Source organism: Pteropus vampyrus, unplaced genomic scaffold (genome assembly GCF_000151845.1).
Source record: "Pteropus vampyrus isolate Shadow unplaced genomic scaffold, Pvam_2.0 Scaffold3, whole genome shotgun sequence".
Classification (NCBI taxonomy): Eukaryota; Metazoa; Chordata; class Mammalia; order Chiroptera; family Pteropodidae; genus Pteropus; species Pteropus vampyrus.
Genome location: NW_011888784.1, coordinates 16,400,057 through 16,426,811, shown reverse-complemented (window position 1 = coordinate 16,426,811; position 26,755 = coordinate 16,400,057). Strand labels below are relative to the sequence as shown.

At 33.5% G+C, this 26,755-nt stretch overlaps 1 protein-coding gene across 1 annotated transcript in view; it reads right to left on the bottom strand.

The window, feature by feature from the left end:
* The window catches only part of CCDC178 (coiled-coil domain containing 178), a 359,971-nt gene that overhangs the window by 234,112 nt on the left and 99,104 nt on the right, over window positions 1-26,755 (bottom strand). Inside the window, exons 12-15 of the mRNA XM_011362530.2 lie at window positions 14,421-14,604; window positions 3,408-3,470; window positions 2,183-2,344; window positions 487-600 (exon numbers count right to left, since the gene is read on the bottom strand). Coding sequence (XP_011360832.1) covers window positions 487-600; window positions 2,183-2,344; window positions 3,408-3,470; window positions 14,421-14,604 — 523 coding nt within the window. The remainder of the gene's footprint in view (window positions 1-486; window positions 601-2,182; window positions 2,345-3,407; window positions 3,471-14,420; window positions 14,605-26,755) is intronic.

Sequence of the window (26,755 nt, the reverse complement as noted above, 5' to 3'; positions counted from 1 at the left end):
TCCGCAATTCCAATGATTCTCTAAAGATAGAATATTAGATGTAAGGGTTTTCAGGGAGTAAATATTTCTAATTTGGAAAAAACCCTGAAGCATTTTGATGTATAGCCATTTGTTCATGCTGCTTACATACCAACTTGAGGGTAAAATTTAGATGTCAGATATTAACAAATGTTTCAGTCTACAGATTGGTCTCATTTGTAGAAACATGGTCCTACGTAGTACACTACAAATCTCTACCTCTGCTTTGTAGGAGAGGTAATGGGGGATACACTAATCAATAGGGAAGACAGTGTAAGAGAGAGACAATGGACACACAGAGACTGTGTGTGTGCACACATGCGCATGCACATGAGCACATGCAGAATCAATGTAGTGTAATCAATTAGAAACCAGAGGCATATATCTAAAATTAAAATTGTTTGAATAGTTTTCATTGACATAAACAGGGTGTAAATTCAAAAATCGTTTCCATATTAAATTTCTAACCTTAGCTTCTATTAGTGCTTCTTGGGTTTCCCTCCCTTTTCTTCGCAAATTTTTCTTTGTTTTTTTCACTTTTTTTTGAACGTACTTTCTCTTCTTGATTATATGAGATAGTACCTAGAAGACATTTAGAAATTAAGATGTGTAGCATTTGCAGTCTAATTATCTTGGTTTAGACCAAATAGTTCCCAAGTGACTATTTTAATAATAATAATATATATTTTGTTATAAAGGGAAAGGACCAACACACCTGAATTACAAAAACACACTATGATACCCACAATCCAAATATTCAATTTTAATTACCTGACAAAACCAAAATCTTATATATTTTAGCTAAGTAACAAACACTAATAAACTTACATAGAAATTATAAATTTACATCACAATATTTAAAATATTTTAACCAAAATTAAAATTCTAAATACAAATTGTCAGTAATGATTACAGAAAGTGCATAAAAACTTATTTTTCCAAGAATTTATGCTAAATTAATAGTTCTTACAGTTTATAAACTGTTAAATATAATAAAATCAAAAATGATTACTGAACTACAAGAAGATATAAAACAACGGCTATTATACAATAAGGGGAAATAAAGTCATTAATCTTTTCTGGAATTCATTATCATACTTAGATGATTATACTGAGGCTTTTGATGCAATTAATAAATTTCCATCATTAATGTAAGGAGGAGCCATTATTAAAATCATTTATCTCACTAGGTATGAGTACTGGTTATATATTCATTACATAAGCTCGAGGATAAGCAGTTAGAAGACTTAAGTAGAGTAATATACTCATAATTTGTTGTTTCCATGCTTTATGGCCTTGTACACATTGCTTCATCCATTAAGTCTCAAGTTTTCTCAAGTCTATGGTACAGATAAACTCTCACTTGCCTATTTCATAGGGAAGCTCTGAAGATCAAAATAAACTTTCATAATAGGAACACTTTAAAATCACATGTTTTTAAATAAAGAAACTTTGAAAATTATTAAAGACTAAGAATATAAAGTTACATCATAATTTGCAATGAAAAAAAAAAAAACATCCTGTTGTCAAAATGACCCAAATGAATAATATGTATGTACTCCCTGCAGCTAAAGACAAGAATATATAACTCTTACCACACCCTCTACTTCTCCAAAAGACTAATGACATGATGTATACATATTTTTCTACTAAATTTATCTTTGGGAAGGGCTAGTAATATCAGTTACTGCCATGAACTTGTTTTTCTGAAAATATTTTATCGACATTTGCTTTATTTTTTATCCTAGCTGTTTTCTACATGAATCAAAACTTTACATTGAAAATGTCAAGATGCATTATATTTTATATTTGAGTAACTATAACTTCAGCGTTTTATTAACGAGCAGTGAAGACTTCGAATAAAATTTATCATAGTGGGCAATCATACCAAATAAATCACTACTCATCCATTTGAAAACCACTTTTGCTAAGTACACTACAAGATAGAGTATAGGGTTCCAGGTAATAGCATTGATAGTCTTGCTATCTAATTCCACTGTAAATTATTTGTGTGGTCAATGAAATAGTTACTTATTCCATCCATAATTTTATGTCTTCCTATGTGAAATTATAATTTTCCAAGTAGTAAAGTAAAATTATATATATGAGTTATCAACCTAAATATTCCTGCAAAATAGTTTCTGGATTAATTATAAATGCGTACGTCAGAATGTTCTTCGTGGACGGTTTTCATTCTTTCTGCATCTTCTTCCATTTGAAGCAAAGGTGCCTCTATTTCTGCCAGTATTTGGGAATATATTGCTTTCTTTTTCAAAAGGTCTTGCTTCTCAAGTGTCAGTTCTTCTTGAACACTATACAGTCTTTTCTGCCAATAAAGATTTAAAAAAATTCATTCGGCTATTAATTACCTAGTCATTTATTGAGTATCTTGTGCCAAGCAGTAATATTTGCTGTTATTTGAAAATCAAAAAAATAAATGTCACCATAAAAAGCAATAGGTATGAATACTGCGTATTTAAAGATTGCATAGACATTATTTATAAAAATGATGAGAGAAAAAATTAATAGACAATAAAAATCAAACATTCTTAAGTAAGTAGTGGAAGATAAGGTTAGAGAACACACTAACAACAAATATTGAAATACATGTAAATCTTGACATCTAAGACCAAATAAAACCAATGACCAAGAAATTAATAACAAAATATTAAACAAAGGTCTCAAAGAGTACAGAATTATTGAATATATATATAAATCAATTAGGAAATCTGGCATTTGCAGAACTCTGTCTGTTTCAAAGAGGACCAGAGGTGCAGATAATCTCAAATAATATTTAATAATAACACTGTTTTGGATTGTTTTGCCTCCTATATACATTTTCTTATAATAATAATTTCAAATATTTATGTATTTTTGAAGGGGAGGCATTCTAGAAAGATGCTAGGGATCAAAATAGCCCACCTGGTTTCCAAAGGATTTGCAGGTGGTATAGATAAAGATAAAAAAATTAAAATTTATTTTACTAGCTATAATGCTTTAGTTTCAATTTTTTTAATACAGAAAAATCACCATATTTTTTTCAGTGTTAAATAAAGATATTCAATTGAAAGACACTAAAAGTAAAAAAACATATCATCAGCAAGCAAACTAAGAGACACTTAGGAATAAGATCCCACTGCCCTTTTACTAGGCTGGCAGAAATTCCCATTAAGCCACAAAATGAGATATGTGTATGAGAGGTCAGTTTCTTTATGCATGATTAGACACTGTGAGTCATACATGGAGGGCAACTGCCATCAGCTAAGGAAAGAAAACTGCTGGCTTGCAAACCAGGTAGGAAAAAGATGCTTCATTACAGACAAATTTAAAATGCTAAGTAAGATGCAAATTAAAGGAAGAATAAAATATTAAAAGCAAATTAGGATTACCTGAATCAACATTCCATTAGCCACTTCACCTCGAGTTTGTCTTTTCAAGAACTCTTCTCTACCCTATAAATTATCAAATTTTTTAAAAAGTAGGTTTTATTTTTAGAATATCAGAAAACTTATGTTACATGTAATAAAATGTAAAATACTCATTACCAATCGGATATTATAAAAACAAGCCTGCTATTATTTGATGTAGTTAGTAAATGATATAAGGCTACGAAATAAGAGCACAGATTTCCAGTTCAATTCACTTCATACTTTATAACCTTGAAGTAAAATATCAAAGTAATCAAAAAGGGGAAAACTAGACAGTCTTCAATTCCTCTTTTTAAAAACTATCAATTTGTTTTTAATATTACTTTCAAGAATGAGCAGATTCAACTTTGAAAATGAACTAGATACAATTAAAGTTTGAAGTTTGCAAAATGTGATCAGATTCTCCATTTGGCTAGAATAATTCCTTTTTTTTTTTTTCCTTTTGTCATTCTTTTTTAAAAATTATTCCTTAAAAGTTAGTGGGCAAAAAATATTTGGAAAAATCTTCTTTCTGTTACTTGGATAAAGAGTGCTTAAACTCTTCACAGTTGTATCACACATTATCCACAACCAGATTTGGAAATAACTCAAAAAAAGTTCTTTCTGCTTTAGAATTACACCTTGGAAACCCTTATTTGAGGGAGGTGTTGGACTGGACTTAGGTTTTCCTCTATATTCAAAAGAGATGTTAGCTTTGCAGAGAGGTACAGTGGAAGTTCCAAAATGTCTCTAATATCCCTCCTTCATTACAGAAGCCCTCATTATACCACAGGGTCTACAGGGACAATATAAAGAAACGACTCTATGTGCCTCCTCTACAACTCTTGCTTTTCTTGGTATAGCAACCCATTAAAATTATGCTCTCCTAAAGTAAAAAAAAAAATAACTCTAAAGAATGAAAAAGAAATGTGACAGGGAAAGCAATAATTTTAATATATCACTTCCCCTATGAATGTACCTATGTCTAAAGCCAATTTATACAATGATACATTTTGATATTTTAAATAAAATTAGTTGTCTCTTCTAACATGACAACAGATATAGTGGTTTTACCAATTTTTAAAATATTTAATCAAAAGAGAACCAAATTAAAAGTACCTTTATAGACTGGAGAAAAAATATCATATTTCAAAAGAGTGCTACATTTGACCTTTGTCTGAAACTAACTCAAAAAGTGTGTGTGTGTGTGTGTGTGTGTGTGTGTATTGAGGAGATGAGTTGTACCAGATTATGTAGGATCTTTAAGGCACAGCAAGAAAATTAGTGAAGGATGTTAAGCAAGGTGTGTGTTTTAGAATGGTCACTTTGACTGCAATATAGATTGCTTAGTTTGTTTTTCCTTAAAATTCATTCATCCTTTGAAGTTTTTTTTTAATTGTCAACCAATAAGAGAGTAATTTGTTGTTTAAGTGAATTTAAGTTCTTGAACTTAAAGATATTAATATTATATAAAAGAATATGTAGATGCAAGGCTAATAAAAACTGTAGGCAGCATAAGAGCAATTATAATAAAATGGATTAGGAGCCTGAAGCTGCAAGAGTAAAACAATTAAATTTCTTTTAAAAGAAGGGAAAGAGTCCTTAGAAATTCTGAAATCTGTCTCTCTGTACAAAACCAACTCAATCTGTTACCAGTTCTGTTACCAATGGACAAATACACACTCTTCACAGGAAAAATGTCTGGAGTTTCACTCTTAAAACCTTACAGAACTCTTCCAAGCTCTGTTTTTTACCATAGCTCCAAACCTCTGTGACTCAGAGACCAAGGTCAAATGACTGATCACCAGAAGGGAAGGTACTTGTTACTGGCCAGGCTGCCAGTTTCACACTTATACCAGACACAGGGCCACAGAGAGTATTTCTGGCCAGATGCTTAAGGCCTTCCTTTGGTACTATCTATCCCCTTCCTAGAAGTATGATTGGTCCACCTGAGCACTGTCAAAGTGCCTGGAAGCTGACCAGTTGCTAGGAGAACTACTGAGCTACTATGAACTTCAAAATACCCTAGAACATGTCAAAGACTGATATAAGGTAAGCTTTAACGTTCACAGATCTTAGGCCTTGAAGTGCAATATCTGAGTGAGGGGATTTATTTGTCCCACAATCTTGTCTCAGGTGGTATACGCTATTAAAGGTGACTCGGAGGTGGGGCTTGGTGTGTAGTATCCTTATTAAGAAGTGTACTTGGAATCAACTCCTGCTGTGTGGGAGAGGGAATGGGACAGGAAGAAAGGAAGAGGATAGGAGAGGAAGAAAGCAGGAACATAGGCTGAGCTGCAATACAGTCCCATAAATAAACTCAGTCAACTCCATGGGGGTCCTGGATCAAGAATGGACCTTTGCTTTGCCTCAAATCAGACCAAGGTGGCAAGGCTATACTCCTATATTTATCAGTCATTGAATGTGAGCTGTCCCAGGAAGGGGAATGACCTTGAGGAAAGTGACTTCACTGATCCCTGAAGGAGAATCTGGGAAACTATGTCGACCAAGAAATGGAAATGTCATGAGTCCCCTCAACAATAAAACTACCATTAGTGCTACTAATAATTGTGGGTAAAACATATTACATACCTACTATTACAATTATCTTGTTTTAACTTTATAATGAAATTGATAAAATAGCTATTATTATCCCCTTTTGCAAATGGGAAAAATAAGAGAGAGATTACATAAATTGCCAGTACACAAAAAGTTAGCACATGTTGGAATCAAGATGCTAATCCACACAATCTGAGAGCCCAGGGACTTTATCTGATCGATTTAGCATCTCAGATTCCTCAGATACCTAGTATCCTCCAATGCGAGGGGAATGTTTAGTGTGAGCCTTCTGACTCATGTGCCTCTGTCCTTGCAAAGCTTCCCTTTCCATGAGGCTTTCCCGGCAACTGGGCTAGTGAATTTTGTAACTCAGCCACCTAGAACACACAGGTTGGGGAATGGAATGGAGACTTTGTGTTAGAGAGGCTCCAATCTGCCAGTGATGCCACAGCCAGCTATGAAATGGAATCTGCTGGGAAAGTTCTGAGCACCGGAGTGATGCTTCCTTTTAATGTGCAATATCAATCATAGAGCTGCTGAGAACAGTACCAGGATTAAACAGGTACATATTACTGTACACTTAACATAGGTAACTAGAACACAGTCTTCTTAGTAAAATACTGATTTCACTATCATTGAAAAAGCTCAAAATGAGAGGCTGGAGAATGATAAAGAGCCACAGTAGAAAGCCAATTTATACAATGATACATTTTGATATTTTAAATAAAATTAGTTGTCTCTTCTAACATGACAACAGATATAGTGGTTTTACCAATTTTTAAAATATTTAATCAAAAGAGAACCAAATTAAAAGTACCTTTATAGACTGGAGAAAAAATATCATATTTCAAAAGAGTGCTACATTTGACCTTTGTCTGAAACTAACTCAAAAAGTGTGTGTGTGTGTGTGTGTGTGTGTGTGTGTGTATTGAGGAGATGAGTTGTACCAGATTATGTAGGATCTTTAAGGCACAGCAAGAAAATTAGTGAAGGATGTTAAGCAAGGTGTGTGTTTTAGAATGGTCACTTTGACTGCAATATAGATTGCTTAGTTTGTTTTTCCTTAAAATTCATTCATCCTTTGAAGTTTTTTTTTAATTGTCAACCAATAAGAGAGTAATTTGTTGTTTAAGTGAATTTAAGTTCTTGAACTTAAAGATATTAATATTATATAAAAGAATATGTAGATGCAAGGCTAATAAAAACTGTAGGCAGCATAAGAGCAATTATAATAAAATGGATTAGGAGCCTGAAGCTGCAAGAGTAAAACAATTAAATTTCTTTTAAAAGAAGGGAAAGAGTCCTTAGAAATTCTGAAATCTGTCTCTCTGTACAAAACCAACTCAATCTGTTACCAGTTCTGTTACCAATGGACAAATACACACTCTTCACAGGAAAAATGTCTGGAGTTTCACTCTTAAAACCTTACAGAACTCTTCCAAGCTCTGTTTTTTACCATAGCTCCAAACCTCTGTGACTCAGAGACCAAGGTCAAATGACTGATCACCAGAAGGGAAGGTACTTGTTACTGGCCAGGCTGCCAGTTTCACACTTATACCAGACACAGGGCCACAGAGAGTATTTCTGGCCAGATGCTTAAGGCCTTCCTTTGGTACTATCTATCCCCTTCCTAGAAGTATGATTGGTCCACCTGAGCACTGTCAAAGTGCCTGGAAGCTGACCAGTTGCTAGGAGAACTACTGAGCTACTATGAACTTCAAAATACCCTAGAACATGTCAAAGACTGATATAAGGTAAGCTTTAACGTTCACAGATCTTAGGCCTTGAAGTGCAATATCTGAGTGAGGGGATTTATTTGTCCCACAATCTTGTCTCAGGTGGTATACGCTATTAAAGGTGACTCGGAGGTGGGGCTTGGTGTGTAGTATCCTTATTAAGAAGTGTACTTGGAATCAACTCCTGCTGTGTGGGAGAGGGAATGGGACAGGAAGAAAGGAAGAGGATAGGAGAGGAAGAAAGCAGGAACATAGGCTGAGCTGCAATACAGTCCCATAAATAAACTCAGTCAACTCCATGGGGGTCCTGGATCAAGAATGGACCTTTGCTTTGCCTCAAATCAGACCAAGGTGGCAAGGCTATACTCCTATATTTATCAGTCATTGAATGTGAGCTGTCCCAGGAAGGGGAATGACTTTGAGGAAAGTGACTTCACTGATCCCTGAAGGAGAATCTGGGAAACTATGTCGACCAAGAAATGGAAATGTCATGAGTCCCCTCAACAATAAAACTACCATTAGTGCTACTAATAATTGTGGGTAAAACATATTACATACCTACTATTACAATTATCTTGTTTTAACTTTATAATGAAATTGATAAAATAGCTATTATTATCCCCTTTTGCAAATGGGAAAAATAAGAGAGAGATTACATAAATTGCCAGTACACAAAAAGTTAGCACATGTTGGAATCAAGATGCTAATCCACACAATCTGAGAGCCCAGGGACTTTATCTGATTGATTTAGCATCTCAGATTCCTCAGATACCTAGTATCCTCCAATGTGAGGGGAATGTTTAGTGTGAGCCTTCTGACTCATGTGCCTCTGTCCTTGCAAAGCTTCCCTTTCCATGAGGCTTTCCCGGCAACTGGGCTAGTGAATTTTGTAACTCAGCCACCTAGAACACACAGGTTGGGGAATGGAATGGAGACTTTGTGTTAGAGAGGCTCCAATCTGCCAGTGATGCCACAGCCAGGTATGAAATGGAATCTGCTGGGAAAGTTCTGAGCACCGGAGTGATGCTTCCTTTTAATGTGCAATATCAATCATATAGCTGCTGAGAACAGTACCAGGATTAAACAGGTACATATTACTGCACACTTAACATAGGTAACTAGAACACAGTCTTCTTAGTAAAATACTGATTTCACTATCATTGAAAAAGCTCAAAATGAGAGGCTGGAGAATGATAAAGAGCCACAGTAGGTGGTAAAAACATTTCCTGGTTTAATAATATAGGTACTACTTTTGAGAATTTGCTACATCTCAGGCAATTTTCCAGACTGTTTTACACACACACACACACACACACACACACACACACACACACACAGAGTCATCCCTCATCTTGCAGGGTGCCATGTGTACTAAAACTCAATTATATTGGGATCATGCAAAATGGGGACATAGTGCAGATACGCTCAAGTCTTAGTTAACTTGGTGCTGTGCAAAGTGAAGGCTGCTTGTGTGCATGTGTGTGTGGGCACGCACTCACACATATTTAAGTTAATCATCCATTTAGTGCCATAGCTATAATTCTCCATTTTCAAAGATGAGAAAACTGAACTCATAGAAGTCATGGGATTTGTCACATGACTAATATTCAATAAATATCAGTATCCAGGACTACATGCTACCGCCGCTTGGGCACACTCTATAGCACTTTGAAGTAAGCTCCCTCCTCTAACCCCAGCTTCCAGTACTGTATCCCACATATAATATTTGTTGAATAAACAATTTATTGAATAAATGCATTAATGAATAACAAACAAATTGCTTTGTCCCTAGGGTGGGGAATTAAACTACAAAAGTTTCAGTTTCTTTAAAAAATATGTTTCAAAAAATCTCTTTATGATGAGAAACTCAGGATCTGTTAAAATATCATAATCACACAAATTCTCATTAATAAACAGCATCTTGAAGATGGATAGTAAAACAAGGCCCATATGATGCTTTCCCTGAGATGTAGGGAAATGGGTGAAGTATTAGGAAAGGCAAGGAGATAAGTACCTGAATAGGAATTGAAAGTAGACTGCCTTTTTTGAGAATATGACCTGCAGCTCAATTTGTACCAGACTTTGCAGTTCTTCAAATTGCCAATTTATTATAAAAGGAATGAAAGCCCAGAAAACTCACCATTTCATAACTGTTACACTAAGAGATTCAACCAAGAATTATCAACTGATGTTAAGTGCACTGAGTAAAATTTTCTTAGAAACAAAGACAGTTGCATATTCTTAAAATATCAATTGAGTACTTATTACCACAAGGAAATGGATAATCTGTTGGCCATATTTTAACCAAATCATCAAACTTACTATCACTTGTAATAAGACAAACTTATACATGTACTTTGTGGTATATTTCATTGACATGATTTTATAACTATGTACTATTCCTGCCAAAAGTGTTTAACCTGAATCAAATCATGAGTAAACAAAAAGGTAAATCCATATTGAGAGAAATTCTGCAAAGTAATTGGCCTAGATTCTAAAAAATGTCAATATAACAAAAGACGATTTTTTTTTTAACAATGTAGAGGACTTTTTAAGATTAAAGGAGACTCAAAAGTTGTTCAAAATGCAGTACATGATGCTCCATTACATATAGCAACCAATTAAATTACAAAAATTTGCATGTGGACTATAAATATGTGCCAATTATCTAATTATTTTCTCTTAGTTCTAAACTACTCTTTTAACTCTAATTTGAGATACTGGAGCTGGATCTTGTAAAGTCTTCTTTTGCCAGCTGGAGTAAAGTTAGGCTTCATCAAAGAGGGCAGTGGAAGGGCCTACATGGCTGTAATAAGGGGTTTTCACATCCTTGTCCCTATTCCAGTTGTTTTCTCCTTCCTCCTGCAAAACTGGCTTGTGGAAAACCAATGGAGCCTGCACTCCAGCCATGTGCCCTACTCAGAAACTTCATTCAAACGTTATTCAATCTCCATCTGGTTTCTCTGGCATCTGGCAGGTGGCTGCTTATGGACCAACCACTGAGACACAGCCGCACCCTCTCCAATAAGGCCTTACTCCACTTTGGAGGAGGGCAGCCTCTTCACGTTTGTTTCTTCTTTGAGTACTTTTCCTCATCCCTGAAGGCTTTGGCTGCTCCCTACATTTGCTATTCCTATATTGTTTGGAGCAGGGATCAACAATCTTTCTTTGTAAATGGCTAGATAGTAAATAATTTAGCTTTGGAGGCATAAAGTCTCTGTCACAACTACTCAAACCTAGTTTTGGAGAAGAGAAATAAAAGACCACTTTGAAGAGCTTGAAAGTAGCCGGGGGAAAGAGGTCGACAGCATCTCAGACACTGGGAAGAACCAACACTAAAAATAGTCACCTTTGACCCGCTGCCTGGCTTTTGCAGCCAAAAACCAGAAGGTGGCAGCAGAGAGCTATTGTACTGGAAGAGACTTCTAGGACAAAGGGCAGCTGAAAAGCAAAATATGGAACAGTGTTCTGTCCAGGAAGCCACATTCAAAAAGAAAGAGCCGGGGAGCACTAAATATAAATAAATTAAGATCAGAATTAAGAACGCAGCATCAGTTTGTGTTCCAGTGACAGAAGAGACACTAAAAAAGATGTCAGATAACTCATATTATTTTTTAAGGTCTGAGGCCAGGAAGAGAAAGAGATTTTAAAATTAAGAGTTAAAAATCATAAAACAAAATTTGGAATTTGTGCAAATAACTGTGTGCTGGACTGAATTAATGAGGCAGGGCAGCTCTGGCACTTTTTGGTGGCCCGGACCCTAACAGAAAGTGAGGTGGCAGCCTAACCTGGCTCTATCTGAAAATAAACACAGGATACTATTTTATCTCTCTCTTTTTTTCTTTATGAGGGTTTTATATGTATTTTGCTGAAACACTTTACAATTACAAAACTAAAACTAAAATAACCTAAACTCAGAGATATGCATTATGACTTTACAGTATATTCCTTTTTAGGTCCGGGGATTAAAGTTGTTATCTTTGGTAAAGTCAGCCTAGTAAGATTTTTCTCAGCTGGTTAAAAAAAAAAAAAATCAGAAGTCCCATTAACTTTTTAAATTAAAAATTGAATCAATTTATAACATATTCTGTACTCATATATTTATATACTATTCTATTACTAAGAAATGTGTGCATTTAAATTTTCCCGCTATGTGTTCGTCCTTTCCATAAACATTTATTGAGTACCTACATTCTAAGGACATAATATATTCTTTTTCTAGCATTAAAAATGACCCTTAAATACTTAAACAAATTTAAAAGACTAGAAAATCATACAATGTCTGCTGTCAGATGACAATGGAATTAAACTAGAAATCAATAATATAAGCAAAAAATTTCTAAATAACACATATTCAAGGAATAAGTCTCAAAATTTATGTATTTTTTTAAATTTCCACTTAACTTTAGTACTGTTATTTTGATCTGGAACCAGCGTGGCTTGATGTCTGCTTTTCCACCAAAATTCCAATATGTTCAAGCAAAAAATCCTCTGGATTCCTACAGCTTGCAGAGAAGTCTTCTATTGAAGTGTTTAATAGTATTTAATATCCGATAAAAGCTTTCAAGATATTTTAGTTACGATATCATAATCTTCATAGCACACTGTATGATTTTCTGTTTATTCCATCAATAATATAATTGAATATATATTACACATTTATTGGCTAATTTTATCCTGGGATTTGACTAATCATGTCTTTTCTGAATAGTTCAGTTATTGGGATTGAAGTTATTTAAGAATTGGGATAAATCATTTGTAACAGCTGGAAAATTCCAGAAACTGCTAGATATCTTGATTTTCAGAGTTTCTCCTAGTCTATGACTGCCTAAGGCATTTTATTGGGCATTTTACAGATGCATTAATTTGAGAGAACCTAATTCAGAAATTTTCCCTCTAAGGCTTAAAAATATTATTGCTCATACCTAGTTCAGAGGTGGTATTGTGGTAATTAATTTCTAGAAGATATGGATTAAGGACTAATTTCAGACCCAGATTTAAAATATACATGAAGTTGCCTGCCAGAAAAACGTGATGCCCTGACTTGAAAAATTATACTGATTTTTTGGTTAATTATTCAATGAAAGATGAAAACTACAAACTTGAATTACTACAAACTTGAACTATCTAAGGACTACCTAGAAATTTATTTTTAATTCATTACCACTCTGATACAGATGCACATGTACATCACAGAAATTTAATGCCTTATATATTCAGCCCAGAGAATAGCAATGGGGAATATTTCCTATGTGAAGTAATTTCTTTCTGTTGCTTCTTTCTAGTTATTGCTCAGCTATCATGGGGTAGGGAAAGGACCTAATGGATAATTTCCTCAATTTTGCTTGAATAAAGCCAGGGGACACTTTGCTTTGGGTTGGCAAAGAAAGTACAGTGGAGCCACATCAAATTTGCACTTAACATACAAATTGTATTTTACGGCATCAGGAAATTTTAGAAAAAAGTAAACTATTTAATGCAACAGCTTTCTTAATAAGTAACAGGTTAGTGAAGCAGTATGTCTGAAGAATTAAACTACGGTATGACAGCTATGGGAAAATACGTAAATGATACCAAGGGTTTATTGTTAATTGAAAAAAAATTAAAATATGCTGTTAAGGGCCAAATCAGTGGGTGATGTCCTCATTGATATTCTTAAAAACATATTATTTGATGGCTAGAGAGAAACACATATTAATGAAAATTTCAAGAAAATTATAAACGACATAAACAGTATTATTATATATGCTAGAGTATATATGTAGTCACATGCCTTACGATTTTAAAATAATTTTGAGGTTAATTTTTACTATACATAATTTTTATCATACTGATATTGGAACATATAAGATACGACAAATCCACTGAATAACCCTGAGAAGAGACATAGGCATGATACATCAAGTAAGTTCAACAGTTGGACTCCACATGGGAACAACGCCCCAATCCCTCAATACAGAAACATGTACAGGCAGACAATCTGCGTGTCCTAAGTTTAGCTAGCACAAAGTCTTCACTAAAAATAGTGCTATTACAGGGTTTGGACATAGAATACAGATTCCTATTTTACAAATAATTGTATGATCATAAGTCTTTAATAAGAAAATACCAAAGATGAAAGAAGTGTGGGTGTGATATGTGATGGACAGAAGTAGCCTGTTAAAGTGGTCCCTATGTGTGGTAAAACAGTGGATTTTGCTAGTCTCTACGCAAAATGGCAGGAGTGGCCATTCATTATATCTCTCATTTAGAAATGGCGTTGAGGCCTATGAGCAGTTGTTTCTACATACTGTGGTCTACTAACTTTGCTTGGTGCTCTGAAATCCAATAATTTGCAGGCCTGATGTAGGTACTCCCTTTTCTTACACTGGTAAGGGTACACGGCACTTCCCAGCATCTTTTCTTTCTACCAAATGTAGGATGGGGTTGAACCAAACACAACTATTCTGGTGATCCAGATAATTTAATGTCGATAATAACAAAAAGTAGACACCGTATTGATTAGCTACACTGAGCCCTGTTCCTCTTCTAGTCAGGCTGGGCTTCCGAAAAGAAGTGATTTTCTTCTGATTTATCAGAAGCAGTGATGTTTTTAAAAGACTAGTATAGCTTAAATTGAAATCTAATTATCAATATTAAATCGATAAGATTCAGGATTATTATTGTTTTTAATAACTAAGAAGAACACAGAGATACAAACCCTGAATTTTCTTCTCACTTCTGCTATTTTCTCTTCTAATTCTTCTGTTTTAAATTTGGTTATGTGGAAAATAGCACCAATGTTATAGGATTCCTTGTATAGTTGTTTAAGATAGTCATCATTTTTTGACTTCAGTTTCCTCAAAGATTGAATTTCAGAGTCAAGCACTGATTTTTTCCTTACACTGAAAAATAAATTAAAAATATTGATATGATTATTCCAAAAGCATACATATTGAAGCAAATACATTTAATAATAGTAAAAAGGTTGTTCCTTTTTTGTTGCCAAAAGTACAAAATAACAAGATACTTAAATAAAACTTGAAGATAGGAAATATTTCCCAAAATTCAATTTATTTTTCTGGTTCCATTGGCTACCCCTAATTGTCAGGCTGTGCTCAATCTCAGAAAAATAAGTATATCACTAAGAAAAGCCTTGGGATCCTTGATGCTCAGCTTTCAGAGCATTCATTTCCTTCTATACCAATCCATCCTTTCAAATCCTATATAATATTACTACTAAGAGTAATCAAACATAAGAAAAAAATCCAATCCATGTAAGAGAACGAAAACAACAAAAGAAAATCAATAACTAAAACAAAACTCTCACTAAGAAAACCAATAGCTAAGGGAAGAGTTAACAGAGGGAAAAAGTAAGACGTTAATATCAGTATAAGATTCTCAAAGACACCGAGAAATAATAGTCTCTATGGAAAATTAATAAGTTATGCTTCCTGTCTAGATTGGGTACCATCTTTGTTCCAAATACATACTACTGAAGCATACAATATAAGAAGGAATTTTTTTAAAAAAACACAAAACTACACTCACAAATGAGGTAACCATCTCTGTAGAATAGAAATGGAACTTGAAAGCAAAGCAAGAGTGGGGATGAAGTAGCATGAAACTGGCTTATGATATTCCACCTGAGGGCTTGCTAAGGCAAGGTTCACTGTATCATAGGAGTGGTTTGTGTGAATTGTACTTGATTGTGAAAGAACCAATTCACTGATGGGAGCTATAGGTTTATAAAAAGTAGGAGCTAGGACACTGAGAAGAAAAAACACAAAAATCAAGAACTCAACCAATGGGTAAAGAAGAAATCCCAAAGAGAAATAAAAAAAAAAATCTTGAAACAAATGAAAATGGAAACATAATATAAAACATAAGATACAGCAACAGCAATTCTAAGAGGAAAGTTTAAAATGATAAATGTCTGTAATAAAAAAAAAAGAAAGAAAAGTCAAGCAGGAAGAAAAAAATGAGACACTCTCAGGAATCTGAAGTCACTTTTTCCTAGAGGACTCTATCTACAGAAGTTTTCATTCAATTACTTAAATTTCTAAGACACACGTTATTAATAATTTGCTTTTCCTCTCAATCCTCTATTGAAATGTTCTCTTGAATATTGTTATTGTAATTAATATATTTCTAATGTTTTTTTACTCATGGCCATTTAGCATTTTACATTGATAAACAACTTTTTTGATAAATAAAAATTTTCAGCATAATACTTTCATTACAGAAATTTATAAAATATGTGTTAGGAGAAAAGTCACTCACACTCACATCATTAAGAGATAGTCACATCCTGAACATCGTGATATTTAGAAATATTTGAAATGGGTTTGTTTTTGTGTATAACTTTACTGCCAGCCAGTCATGAGAGTTTCTGCTTCTCATATTTCTGCAGTACTTGGTATTATTTAATGTTCTATTTTTTGTAAATATGATGAACCTAATTGCCAAATTTCTAGTGTCCATCTTTGACAGCTTTGCCTGATTTGTAGAAAATTAATAATATCTGCTAATAAAAAGTTTTTATTTCCCAGTACCACTGTATTTGTGCCCATTTGACATACTAGGACTGCAATTATTTCATTGCTTTTGCTAAGAGATTCAGAAAATAAGTTTGGTGACTCGAATCAGATGATATCTTTTCTTTGAAAAGTCCTATAATATTCAGTTCAGAATTAATCATGTTCACTTCTATGCTAAAAACAAACAAAAAAACCAAACTAACCCCTTTCAAAAAAGAAATCTCAAATAAACCACCTAACTTTATACCTCGAGGAATTAGAAAAATAAGAACAAACTAAGCCCAAAGTTAGGGAAAAAAAGAAATAACAACATTCAGAGAAGAAACAAGTGAAAAACCAAAAACAATAGAAAATACCAACAACAGAAAGAGGAAGTTTTTAAAAGATAAGCAAAGTTGGCAAACCTTTAGCTATAGTAACTAAGAAAAAAGAGAATAGACTCAAATAAATAAAATCAGAAATGAAATGGGCAACATTACACTGATACCATAAATATAAAAATAAACAGGCTAATATGAACAATTATATGCCAACAAACTGGATAACTTCGAAGAAATTGATACATTCCTAAAAACATACAACCTACCAAGACTGAATAATGAAGAAACGAAAAATCTGAACAGACCAATGAGTAAGGAAATTGAATCAGCAATCAAAAACTTCCAATTGAAAAAAGTCCACAACCTGATGGTTTTACTAGTGAAGTCTACCAAACATTTAAAGAAGAATTAATACCAATCCTTTCAAATTCTTTCAAAAAACGGAAGAGGAAGGAACACTTCCAAACTCATGTTCTGAAGCCAGCCTTACCGTGATACCAAAGCCAGACAAATACACTACAATAACAGAAAATTATAGGCCAATAGTCCTGATGAACAAGATGAAAAAAATCTTAAAACAAATTCCTAGCAGTCAGAATTAAACTGCACAAAAAAAAGATCATACACCATGATCATGCGAGATTTATCCTTGGGATGCTAGGATGTTTCAAATATGTAAATCAATAAATGTGATATATCATTAACCACCTAACTTTATACCTCGAGGAATTAGAAAAATAAGAACAAACTAAGCCCAAAGTTAGGGAAAAAAAGAAATAACAACATTCAGAGAAGAAACAAGTGAAAAACCAAAAACAATAGAAAATACCAGCAACAGAAAGAGGAAGTTTTTAAAAGATAAGCAAAGTTGGCAAACCTTTAGCTATAGTAACTAAGAAAAAAGAGAATAGACTCAAATAAATAAAATCAGAAATGAAATGGGCAACATTACACTGATACCATAAATATAAAAATAAACAGGCTAATATGAACAATTATATGCCAACGAACTGGATAACTTCGAAGAAATTGATACATTCCTAAAAACATACAACCTACCAAGACTGAATAATGAAGAAACGAAAAATCTGAACAGACCAATGAGTAAGGAAATTGAATCAGCAATCAAAAACTTCCAATTGAAAAAAGTCCACAACCTGATGGTTTTACTAGTGAAGTCTACCAAACATTTAAAGAAGAATTAATACCAATCCTTTCAAATTCTTTCAAAAAACGGAAGAGGAAGGAACACTTCCAAACTCATGTTCTGAAGCCAGCCTTACCGTGATACCAAAGCCAGACAAATACACTACAATAACAGAAAATTATAGGCCAATAGTCCTGATGAACAAGATGAAAAAAATCTTAAAACAAATTCCTAGCAGTCAGAATTAAACTGCACAAAAAAAAGATCATACACCATGATCATGTGAGATTTATCCTTGGGATGCTAGGATGTTTCAAATATGTAAATCAATAAATGTGATATATCATTTTAATGGAATTAATGATAAAAATCATATGATTATCTAATAGAATTAAGCATTAAAATCATAAGATCATCTCATAGAATTAAGGATAAAAATTATATGATCATCTCAAGAGATGCAGAAAAAGTATTTGACAAAATTCAACATCAATTTATGATAAAAACTCTCAACAAAGTGGGTATAAAGGGAATGTACCACAACATAATAAAGCCCATATTTAACATCATACTCAATGCTGAAAAAATGAAGGCTTTTCCTCTAAAATCAGGAACAAGACAAGGATGCCCATTCTTACCACTTCTATTCAACACAGTACTGGAAGTATTAGCCAGAGCATTCAGGTAAGGAAAAGGAAGTAAAAGGTATCCAAATCAGGAAAAAAATAATTAAAACTTTCTGTTTGCAGATGACATGACCTTACTTATAGAAAACCATAAAAACTCCACATAAAAACTGTCAGAACTAATAAATGAATTCAATAAAGTTTCAGGATACAAAATCAATATACAAAAATCAGCTGCATTTCTATACATTAACAATGAACTATCTGCAAAAGAAATAAGGAAAACAATCAATGCCATTTACAATAGCATCGAAACTAATAAAATACTTAGGAATAAAATTAACTAAGGAGGTGAAAGATCTATATATTGACAACAATAAGACATTGAATAAGGAAATAAAGGAAGACAAATAAATGAAGACATACTGTGACCATGGATTGGAATAATTAATAATATTTAAATGTCCATATTACCTAAAGTAATCTATAGATACTCAATGTAAGCTCTATCAAAATTCCAATGGCATTTTTTTTCATTTTTAAAATTTAGTTTCAAGTATACAGTACATTGGTTAGACATCTATATAGTTCATAAAACAATCTTCCCATTGCACCCTCCCTTCCCTGACCCTCCTCCTAACCAACATATTAATGCTAACTGCATTCCCTATGCTGTGCTCCCCATCCCCGTGACCATCCATCAGCTACTAATTTGTACTTCTTTAGCCGTCTAACATTTGTATGGAATGATAAAAGATCCCACGTAGCCAAAGCAATCTTGAGAAAGAAGAACAAAACTGGAGGTATTACATTTCCTTATCTCAAACTATATGGCAAAGCTATAGCAATCAAAACAGCTTGGTATGGTACTGTCCTAAAAACAAACACAGACAAATGGAACAGAATCAAGAGCACAGAAATAAACCCAAATATATGTGGCCAACACATATAATCTTTGACAAGGGCACCAACAACATAAAATGGGAAAAGGATTGTCTCTTCAATAAATAGTGTTGGGAAAACTGGATAGCCATGTGCAAAAGAATAAAACTGGACCCCTATCTTATACCATGCACAAAAATTAACTTGAAATGTATTAAAGACTTAAATGCAAGAACTGTAAAACTCATACAAGAAAACAGGAAAAAACTCTTTGACATTGGTCTCAGTAATTATTTTTCGCATATGACACCAAAAGCACAAAAATGAACAAGCTAGACTACATCAAACTAAAAAAGCTTTTGCATAGAAAAAGAAAAAACTCAATAAATTGAAAAAGCAACCTACAAAATGAAAGAAAATATTTGCCAACCATCTATGTGATAAGGGTTCATATCCAAAATACATAAAAACTTATACAACTCCATAGGTAAAAATCAATTAAAAAATGGTCAAAAGATCTGAATAGACATTTTCCTAAAGACATAAAAATTACCAACAAGTACATGAAAAGTTGCTCAACACCACTAATTATCAAGGAAATGCAAATCAAAAACACTGTGAGATATCACCTCTCACTGGTTAGAATGGCTTTTATCAAAAAGACAAGATATAGCAAATGCTAGCAAGGATGTAGAGAAAAAGGAACACTTATGCACAGTTGGTGGGAATGTAAATTGGTATAGCCATTATGAAACATAGTACAGATATTCCTCAAAAAGTTAAAAATAAAACTGTCATATGATCCAGCAATCCCACTTCTGGGTATATATTTGAGGAACAAAATCAGTTTCTTGAAGAGATACCTGCACTTCCTCCCATGTTTATTGCAGCATTATTCATATTAGCCAAGATATGTAAACAGCCTAAGTGTCTGTCAGTAGATGAATGGATAAAGAAAATGTGTGTGTGCGCGCACGTGTGTGTGTGTGTGTGTGTGTATTTTCAGCCATGAGAAAGGAGACGCTGCCATTTCCAACAAGATGGATGAACCTAGAGGAAATTATGCCAAGTGAAATAAGCCAGGCAGAGAAAGACAAATGCTGTATAATCTCACTTATATGTGGAATCTAAACTATCCCTATAGAAACAGGGAGTAGAATGGTGGTTACCAAAGGCTGAGGGCTGGTGAAAATGGGGGAGATAGTGATCAAAGATATAAGCCTTCAGTTATAGGATGAATGAGCTCTGAGGATCTAATTCATGACTACAGTTAATAATATACTGTTGCTTATTTGAAATTTGATAAGAGTGTAGACCTTAAGCACAGTCATCAAAAAAAGAAAAAAAAGTAATTATGCAAGGTGTAGTATTTATACTGCAATAAACTTGAAAAAAAATTAAGAACAATTCCCAGTACTGAAAAACAACATGAGTCATTAAATTGAAAAGTCTTAATTAGTGCTAAACTGGATATATTAGAGAAGCATACACATCTCTAGACATGGCATTGTGAATTTTCAGAACTCTGAAATAGGAAAAGAAAATTCTAAAGTCCACAGAAAGAAAAAACAGATTACGTACAAAAAATAATATCTAAATGCCATCAGATGTATTACCAAACAAAACTATACAAAAAACCAATGCTTAGAGATCTTATGTACAACGTGATGATTATAATTACTAATATTATACTAAATGCTGGAAACTTGCAAGAGGCTAAATTTCAGATATCTTATCACACACACAGAAAAAGGTAACTATGTGAGGAGACGATATGTTAATTGGCTTGCCTGTAGTAATCATTCCAATATGTATATCAAATTATCATGATGTATGCCTTAAGTATATACAATTTTTAAAAAACTAAATAAAACTAGAAAAACATCTTTAAATTAATGAAAAAATAATAATTTGGATCTAGAATATGATACTTCGATAAAATGCTTGTTCAAATGGGTTGAATAAAAAATGAAATGCGAATTCATGGAAACAGTATTTATTTGAATAAGATTTGCTATAAAGATTAGAAAGGCAGAACTGGGATGCGGGGCTCTGCTTTATCTTGTGTTTGCTTCTAAGATGAGCAATATTTGTAATGTTCATATGTTATTAAAGTAGAGAGAAATAATAATGATTCATAGGTGCAAAGCTCCTGAGTGTGTAAGAGAGAATGGCATCCACTTGGCAAGTTCATGGGTAACAGGCATTACTATGCTGGAGCAGCTACTATTATTATATTGTTAACAGAGGGGAAGACAGAGTATGTGAAGTCATGCAAATAGGCTGGTAAGAGAATGAGGTAATTCCCACTTGATTGCATCTATGTTCTCTATGAATTATATGGAAAGATTATTAGCTTAAAATAAGGGTGATACCAGCATTAGGATTAAAGAGAGAAAATGTGAAACAATTGTCAGAAAACCGAATTGTCTAGAAATTTCTTGGCAATGCTGAATGTCACTTGAGATTTATATTCACAGAACAGTCACAGAATTTAAGTTCTACTCAGCAGCAAATGCACCGCAATGCCAATGAAGCTTAAATATGAGGACCTCTGACCCCAACTCCTCATCCTTTGAGTAACCCTAACAGTGTTTTCACATGGTCATATGTTTTTATAGAGTTTGCGAAGTATGATATTTTAACCAAATTTTATTAAGACCATTTTCTTTTTCTAATACAACATATCCTCTGTCAAGCAGCATTGAAATGATCATAGGCATTCTGTATTCCTAATCTGGTATTCTTTTCTCATAAAGAGATCTTACATTCTATAACCCTTATGGCCCAACAAACCAGGATCCACCCATGATGAGTTTAATTAGCACAGCTGTGTTTTACTTTAGCCACATTCACCTGTTATGACCCTAGTTTACTTCAATGACAGGGCTTTTTAAGTCATAGAAACAAGATTTTGAAGGTTATTTCAATGATTGCTTATTTTAATCAAATATAACTAGGCTCTGTAAGAAAGGAAGGAACAACAAGAAGGTGAGATATATAAATGTAATGATGACAGAGTGTCAAATAATTGTTGGAGTGATGGTACTAGTGTAATAAATAGGAAAGAGAGGTGTTAATTGTCAGAGTGGATTCTTAAAACGGAGATCAGGAAGTGACTCCATTATTGCAAATGACAAGATGTAGGATAAAACTGTAAGAGAGGGTGGTGAGTGTGAGATGGAAGAAAAGATGGTTGGGTATATGGAGATCTAGGAACTGAGAATCCAAGTTATTGCATGTACTGAATACAGACTAAATCCAGATTTTGATTTTCTCTGCAGAGGTAGAGAATAGAAATGGGAATTGTAATTATTTGTAATATTTTAATTCCTTAAAAAAAAATGAAGAGTAGGCTAACATATTGGTGAGTAGTTAATTTTAAATGGCACATGTACCCTTTACTCTTTTAATATCTGAAAAAATTAAAAAGTAAAATAAAAGCAAATTAGATTAAGAATATTCATTCAAAAGGTTGCTTTTAAATGCTGAAAAAAATCATATTCTATACTGCTGTGAAATAACTCAAATTAATAGGCTGGTAAGATATAGCTAAAGAGTATGAAAAACACAGTGCCCTGTGGATTCATTCTAAGTATTCCAGGCTATTTAACAACTTAAATAATATTCTAATTGTTATCTCTATGAATAAATCATTATCCTGTTAACTCTTGATAAACACATTTCATAAAGGATACCAGTATGTCTTTATTGTGTTCAGCTTTTTTGTTCATTTCCCTCGATTATCAACCCCATCTTTGGATCACTGCAGTTACAATGGCATTGTCTTGCTTGAGGTACAGCAGAGCATTAGAAGTAGACATTCAGAATATTTTACAGAGCTTGACTATAAGAAATGGCTATATAGAAATTCATAACACACAGTTAACTTCAAGCAAACTAAATCCAAATTAATCGATTTCAAATCATCTTAAACAAGTTCATTTTCCTTGACTTAGGTTGCTGAAGCCTGCCTATCATGTGAATAAGCAATCGAGTGAAATTTTTGCTCAAGTCAAATGTCCCAAATGTGAAGAGTCTATTTTTAATGGATGCTGGCTTATTTGAAAGACAAAATTAACAAATTATACACTGCTATTACAAGGTAAACAATCATATACCATCATCATTACTAAAAGATCTTACAAATATTTGTATGCACAGAGTACTGAACAAAGTCTGTTAACAAATATGGCATCTATCTTTTGATGTTGCCATTTTTTAAATGAACTATGTATGAACAAGAAATCATACATTGAATTAATTATGTAACTTATTCAAATAGCATAACAGCTGGGAATGGCATCAGATGGTGAGATGGTCTTTAGTGGAATTTTAGTGTATATAACGGCCTGAATTTTGGGGAAATTTCCCGGGGGTTATCTACTGGATGTAGAAGTCTTGGTGATTTCCTTTAAAATATTTCCTATTATTATTTTTTAAATGAAGGGAGAAAAAAGCAGCTAAGACTATAGGGAAGGTGATTCAGGTAAATGGTAGACTACCAAAGAAAAAATAAAGGAGAAAGTAAAAAGAATAGAGCTCTTTTGAGAAAAGCAATGGCCATAGTCAAACATGGGGATGGAGGACTGAATAAAGCAACAAGCTTTTGACATTTTTTGAAGTAGTTAGTAAATGTCATGTCCACAGTCTGTTGTAACATGTCAGAAATAGGAACTGAGATTTGCCAATGGAGGAGAGGCAGTGTTGCTAAGTGGAAAAAAACATAAATTTTGGAGTCAGAGAGATCTACATTGAAATCCTGATTTCTCCTTATGTAATTGCGGGGGGAGATGGTTTCAGATACAATTTCCTTATCTATAAAATTTGCTTAATAACACCTACCAATGAGGTTGTTATAAAGATTAAACATGAATAAATTGAAGATAATATAGCAGATCCTTGAATAACATCATTTTGTTCAACATTATTTTGTTATAATGTAGGGACTTAAATCGGTTTATATCAATTAGCCTATGGTAAAACTGACTGCATTATACATCGTTTCGCCACAGTTCCAAGAACCTATTGATGATGTTAAGTGAGGACATTTTTGTGTATACACTGTGCTTACACACACTGAATAGCAGATACAAATGATTTAATAAACAGTTTTGTTAATTAAAAAGTATGTAACAACATGGATTTTTATTACGGTGCTATCTGGTTTAAGGAGATGGAAGACAATGAGAGAAAAGAGACACATATAAAAAAGGTAAATAGCCATTAATATTACTTTGGAACAAAAAGAGATATTACTGGTAGATGCGACATCAGAACACATTGCAGAGAGAAGAAGAGCACAAAGATACTAAAGCAGAGAAAGAAATAAGGATAACAAACTTTTATACTCAGGTCTCATTAGTTCATTATGTCATTTATTTAACACATATTGAGAAAAGCACAGATGCACAAACATGTGCACAGAGATACAATGTCTGCAAACGGGAGCTCAGCTGAGAGAAAACAACAAAAACGCAAACCAATAGTGACTGTACATAGTGTGATAAGTGCTAAGAGAAAAGTCTATGGAATCAGAGAGTTAGTTAAGTGGATACTTGTTGAGCATTGACTACATGTCAAGTGCTGCGCTAGGTGACTGGGATACAAAGATGAATCAAAACAAAGGTTCTCATGAAGGAAAAAAAAAGCATGAAAAACAGATTCCTGTGTACTCATAAATACAATAATGGATGAAGTAGAAGCTCTTAAACCACCTTGGTTTATGGATAGAGGAAAATACATTACCAACAGGGGAAGCATCTGAGAAGAGTTAATGTCTGAGCTATTGTATGAGTGATAATTAGTAGTGTCTAAAAAATACAAGCCAGGAGAAGAGGAACAGGAGGAGGAAAAGGAGCAGCAGCAAAAGGAGCGGAATTTCAGTCAGAAGAATATCAAAGACTGAAGTTTAAAATAATATGAATTCGGACATGTAAGCATTTTACTAGGCTAGAACACAAAGATCAAGGAAGGGAGTGGTACGAGATGAGTCTGAAATTGTATAGGTGACAGATTAAAGTGTCTAATCTATCAGTCTGGGAGCTTGGATTTAATTCTATAGCTGATAGGGAGCCTCTGAAACTGTTTTTAAGCTGCCGAAAGTAAGTAACATTTCATCCTTTGTAGATAATTTGCACCAGTGATGCTGTATATGCTGGATCTCAAACTCGGAGTGTAGTAGATCATTTGGAAGCCTACTTTAATATTCCAACTAAGAGACAATTAGGGCCTGGTTTATTTCAGAGCTCATGGAAACAGAAAGGAAAGCACCTTTTGGAGAAATATTTAAAAGATAGACTTACTAGAAGTTGGTTAAGATGTTGGCTGTAAGCGGGTAGAGGATATAGGATGATGCCTGAAACAAATATCTTGGTGGGTAATAATGTCAAGATCTGATGTTGGGGGAGAGAGTAGACATTCAAAATATTACCAGGATAAAAAAAGGATATGGATAGAGATTTAAAAAGTAAAGAAAAACTATGATACGTGTTAAAATAATGAGAGTAGGTAAATTCCTGGAAGAGGGAGTGCCTTAAGGATGTAAATGGTCTGTAGTTAGAATCCTGAGCTAATATATCAGAGGACAGGCAGAGATTAAATAAACTGCTCTAGGATTCCTAGAGAGAATAGCTTCAGAGAGTTAAAGGTAGAACCAAGAGAATGGCAGTCTGAATCCCATAAAGGTATAGCATCGGAAAGGGAATAGACACAAATGGTTGGGTCACATGGGGAAAAAAAGCATGCAATAAGACTAAAAAGTATCCAGTGGATTTAGGAAGGGAAGTAGTTTTTGTTTTGTTTTGTTTTTTTAAAGATAAATTTTGGCAGCAGAGGAGTTTCAGAAGTCAGACTGCTTTGTGTCAAAAAGTGATCAATAGTCAAACAAATATTGCTATTAGAAAATACTGCTAATTATATAAAATTTCTAATGTGAATGGAAGAGAAATACTGTGTGTCAAAGATACAAATAGGATGAAGGCACAAGTTACATTTTAGGTTGGAAAAGGGTTAATGATGAATATAAGCTGAAGAAAAAAGTGAGAAATGAAGATGTCAAAAATAGAAGTGAAAGAATAAAATTATGGCCACAACAAGGCAAAAGGAGTTAAGACAAAGAGCATAGACAGGGGTGTTGGCCTTGAATGGGCAAAACCGTTTACCCCTTGGATTTAGAGAGGCAGAAAAGCTGTTTGTAGACATTGTCACTGTAAAATATATGTTTGACAAAAATATGTCATGTTTTCAATTTCTCCTTCCAATATGAGTAAGCTATAGCATAATTAAAATTAAAATATTCTTTGTGAGTTTATATATTATTTTAGGATTTACTCTAATGCCAGACTCAAAAAATTCATGCTTTAAAGAATTATGGACTGTTGTCTGCCATTATCTTTTTGAATATTGTTTTCCTATCATTTCCTTTATTTCTCATTCTATTTTCCAAAGTTCTTAAGAGTTCTACGTTTTTTACCTCTTTTTCTCTCTGTGCTCCATTCTGTGTTCCTCCTTGTATTTTCAAGCACACTGATTCTTTTATC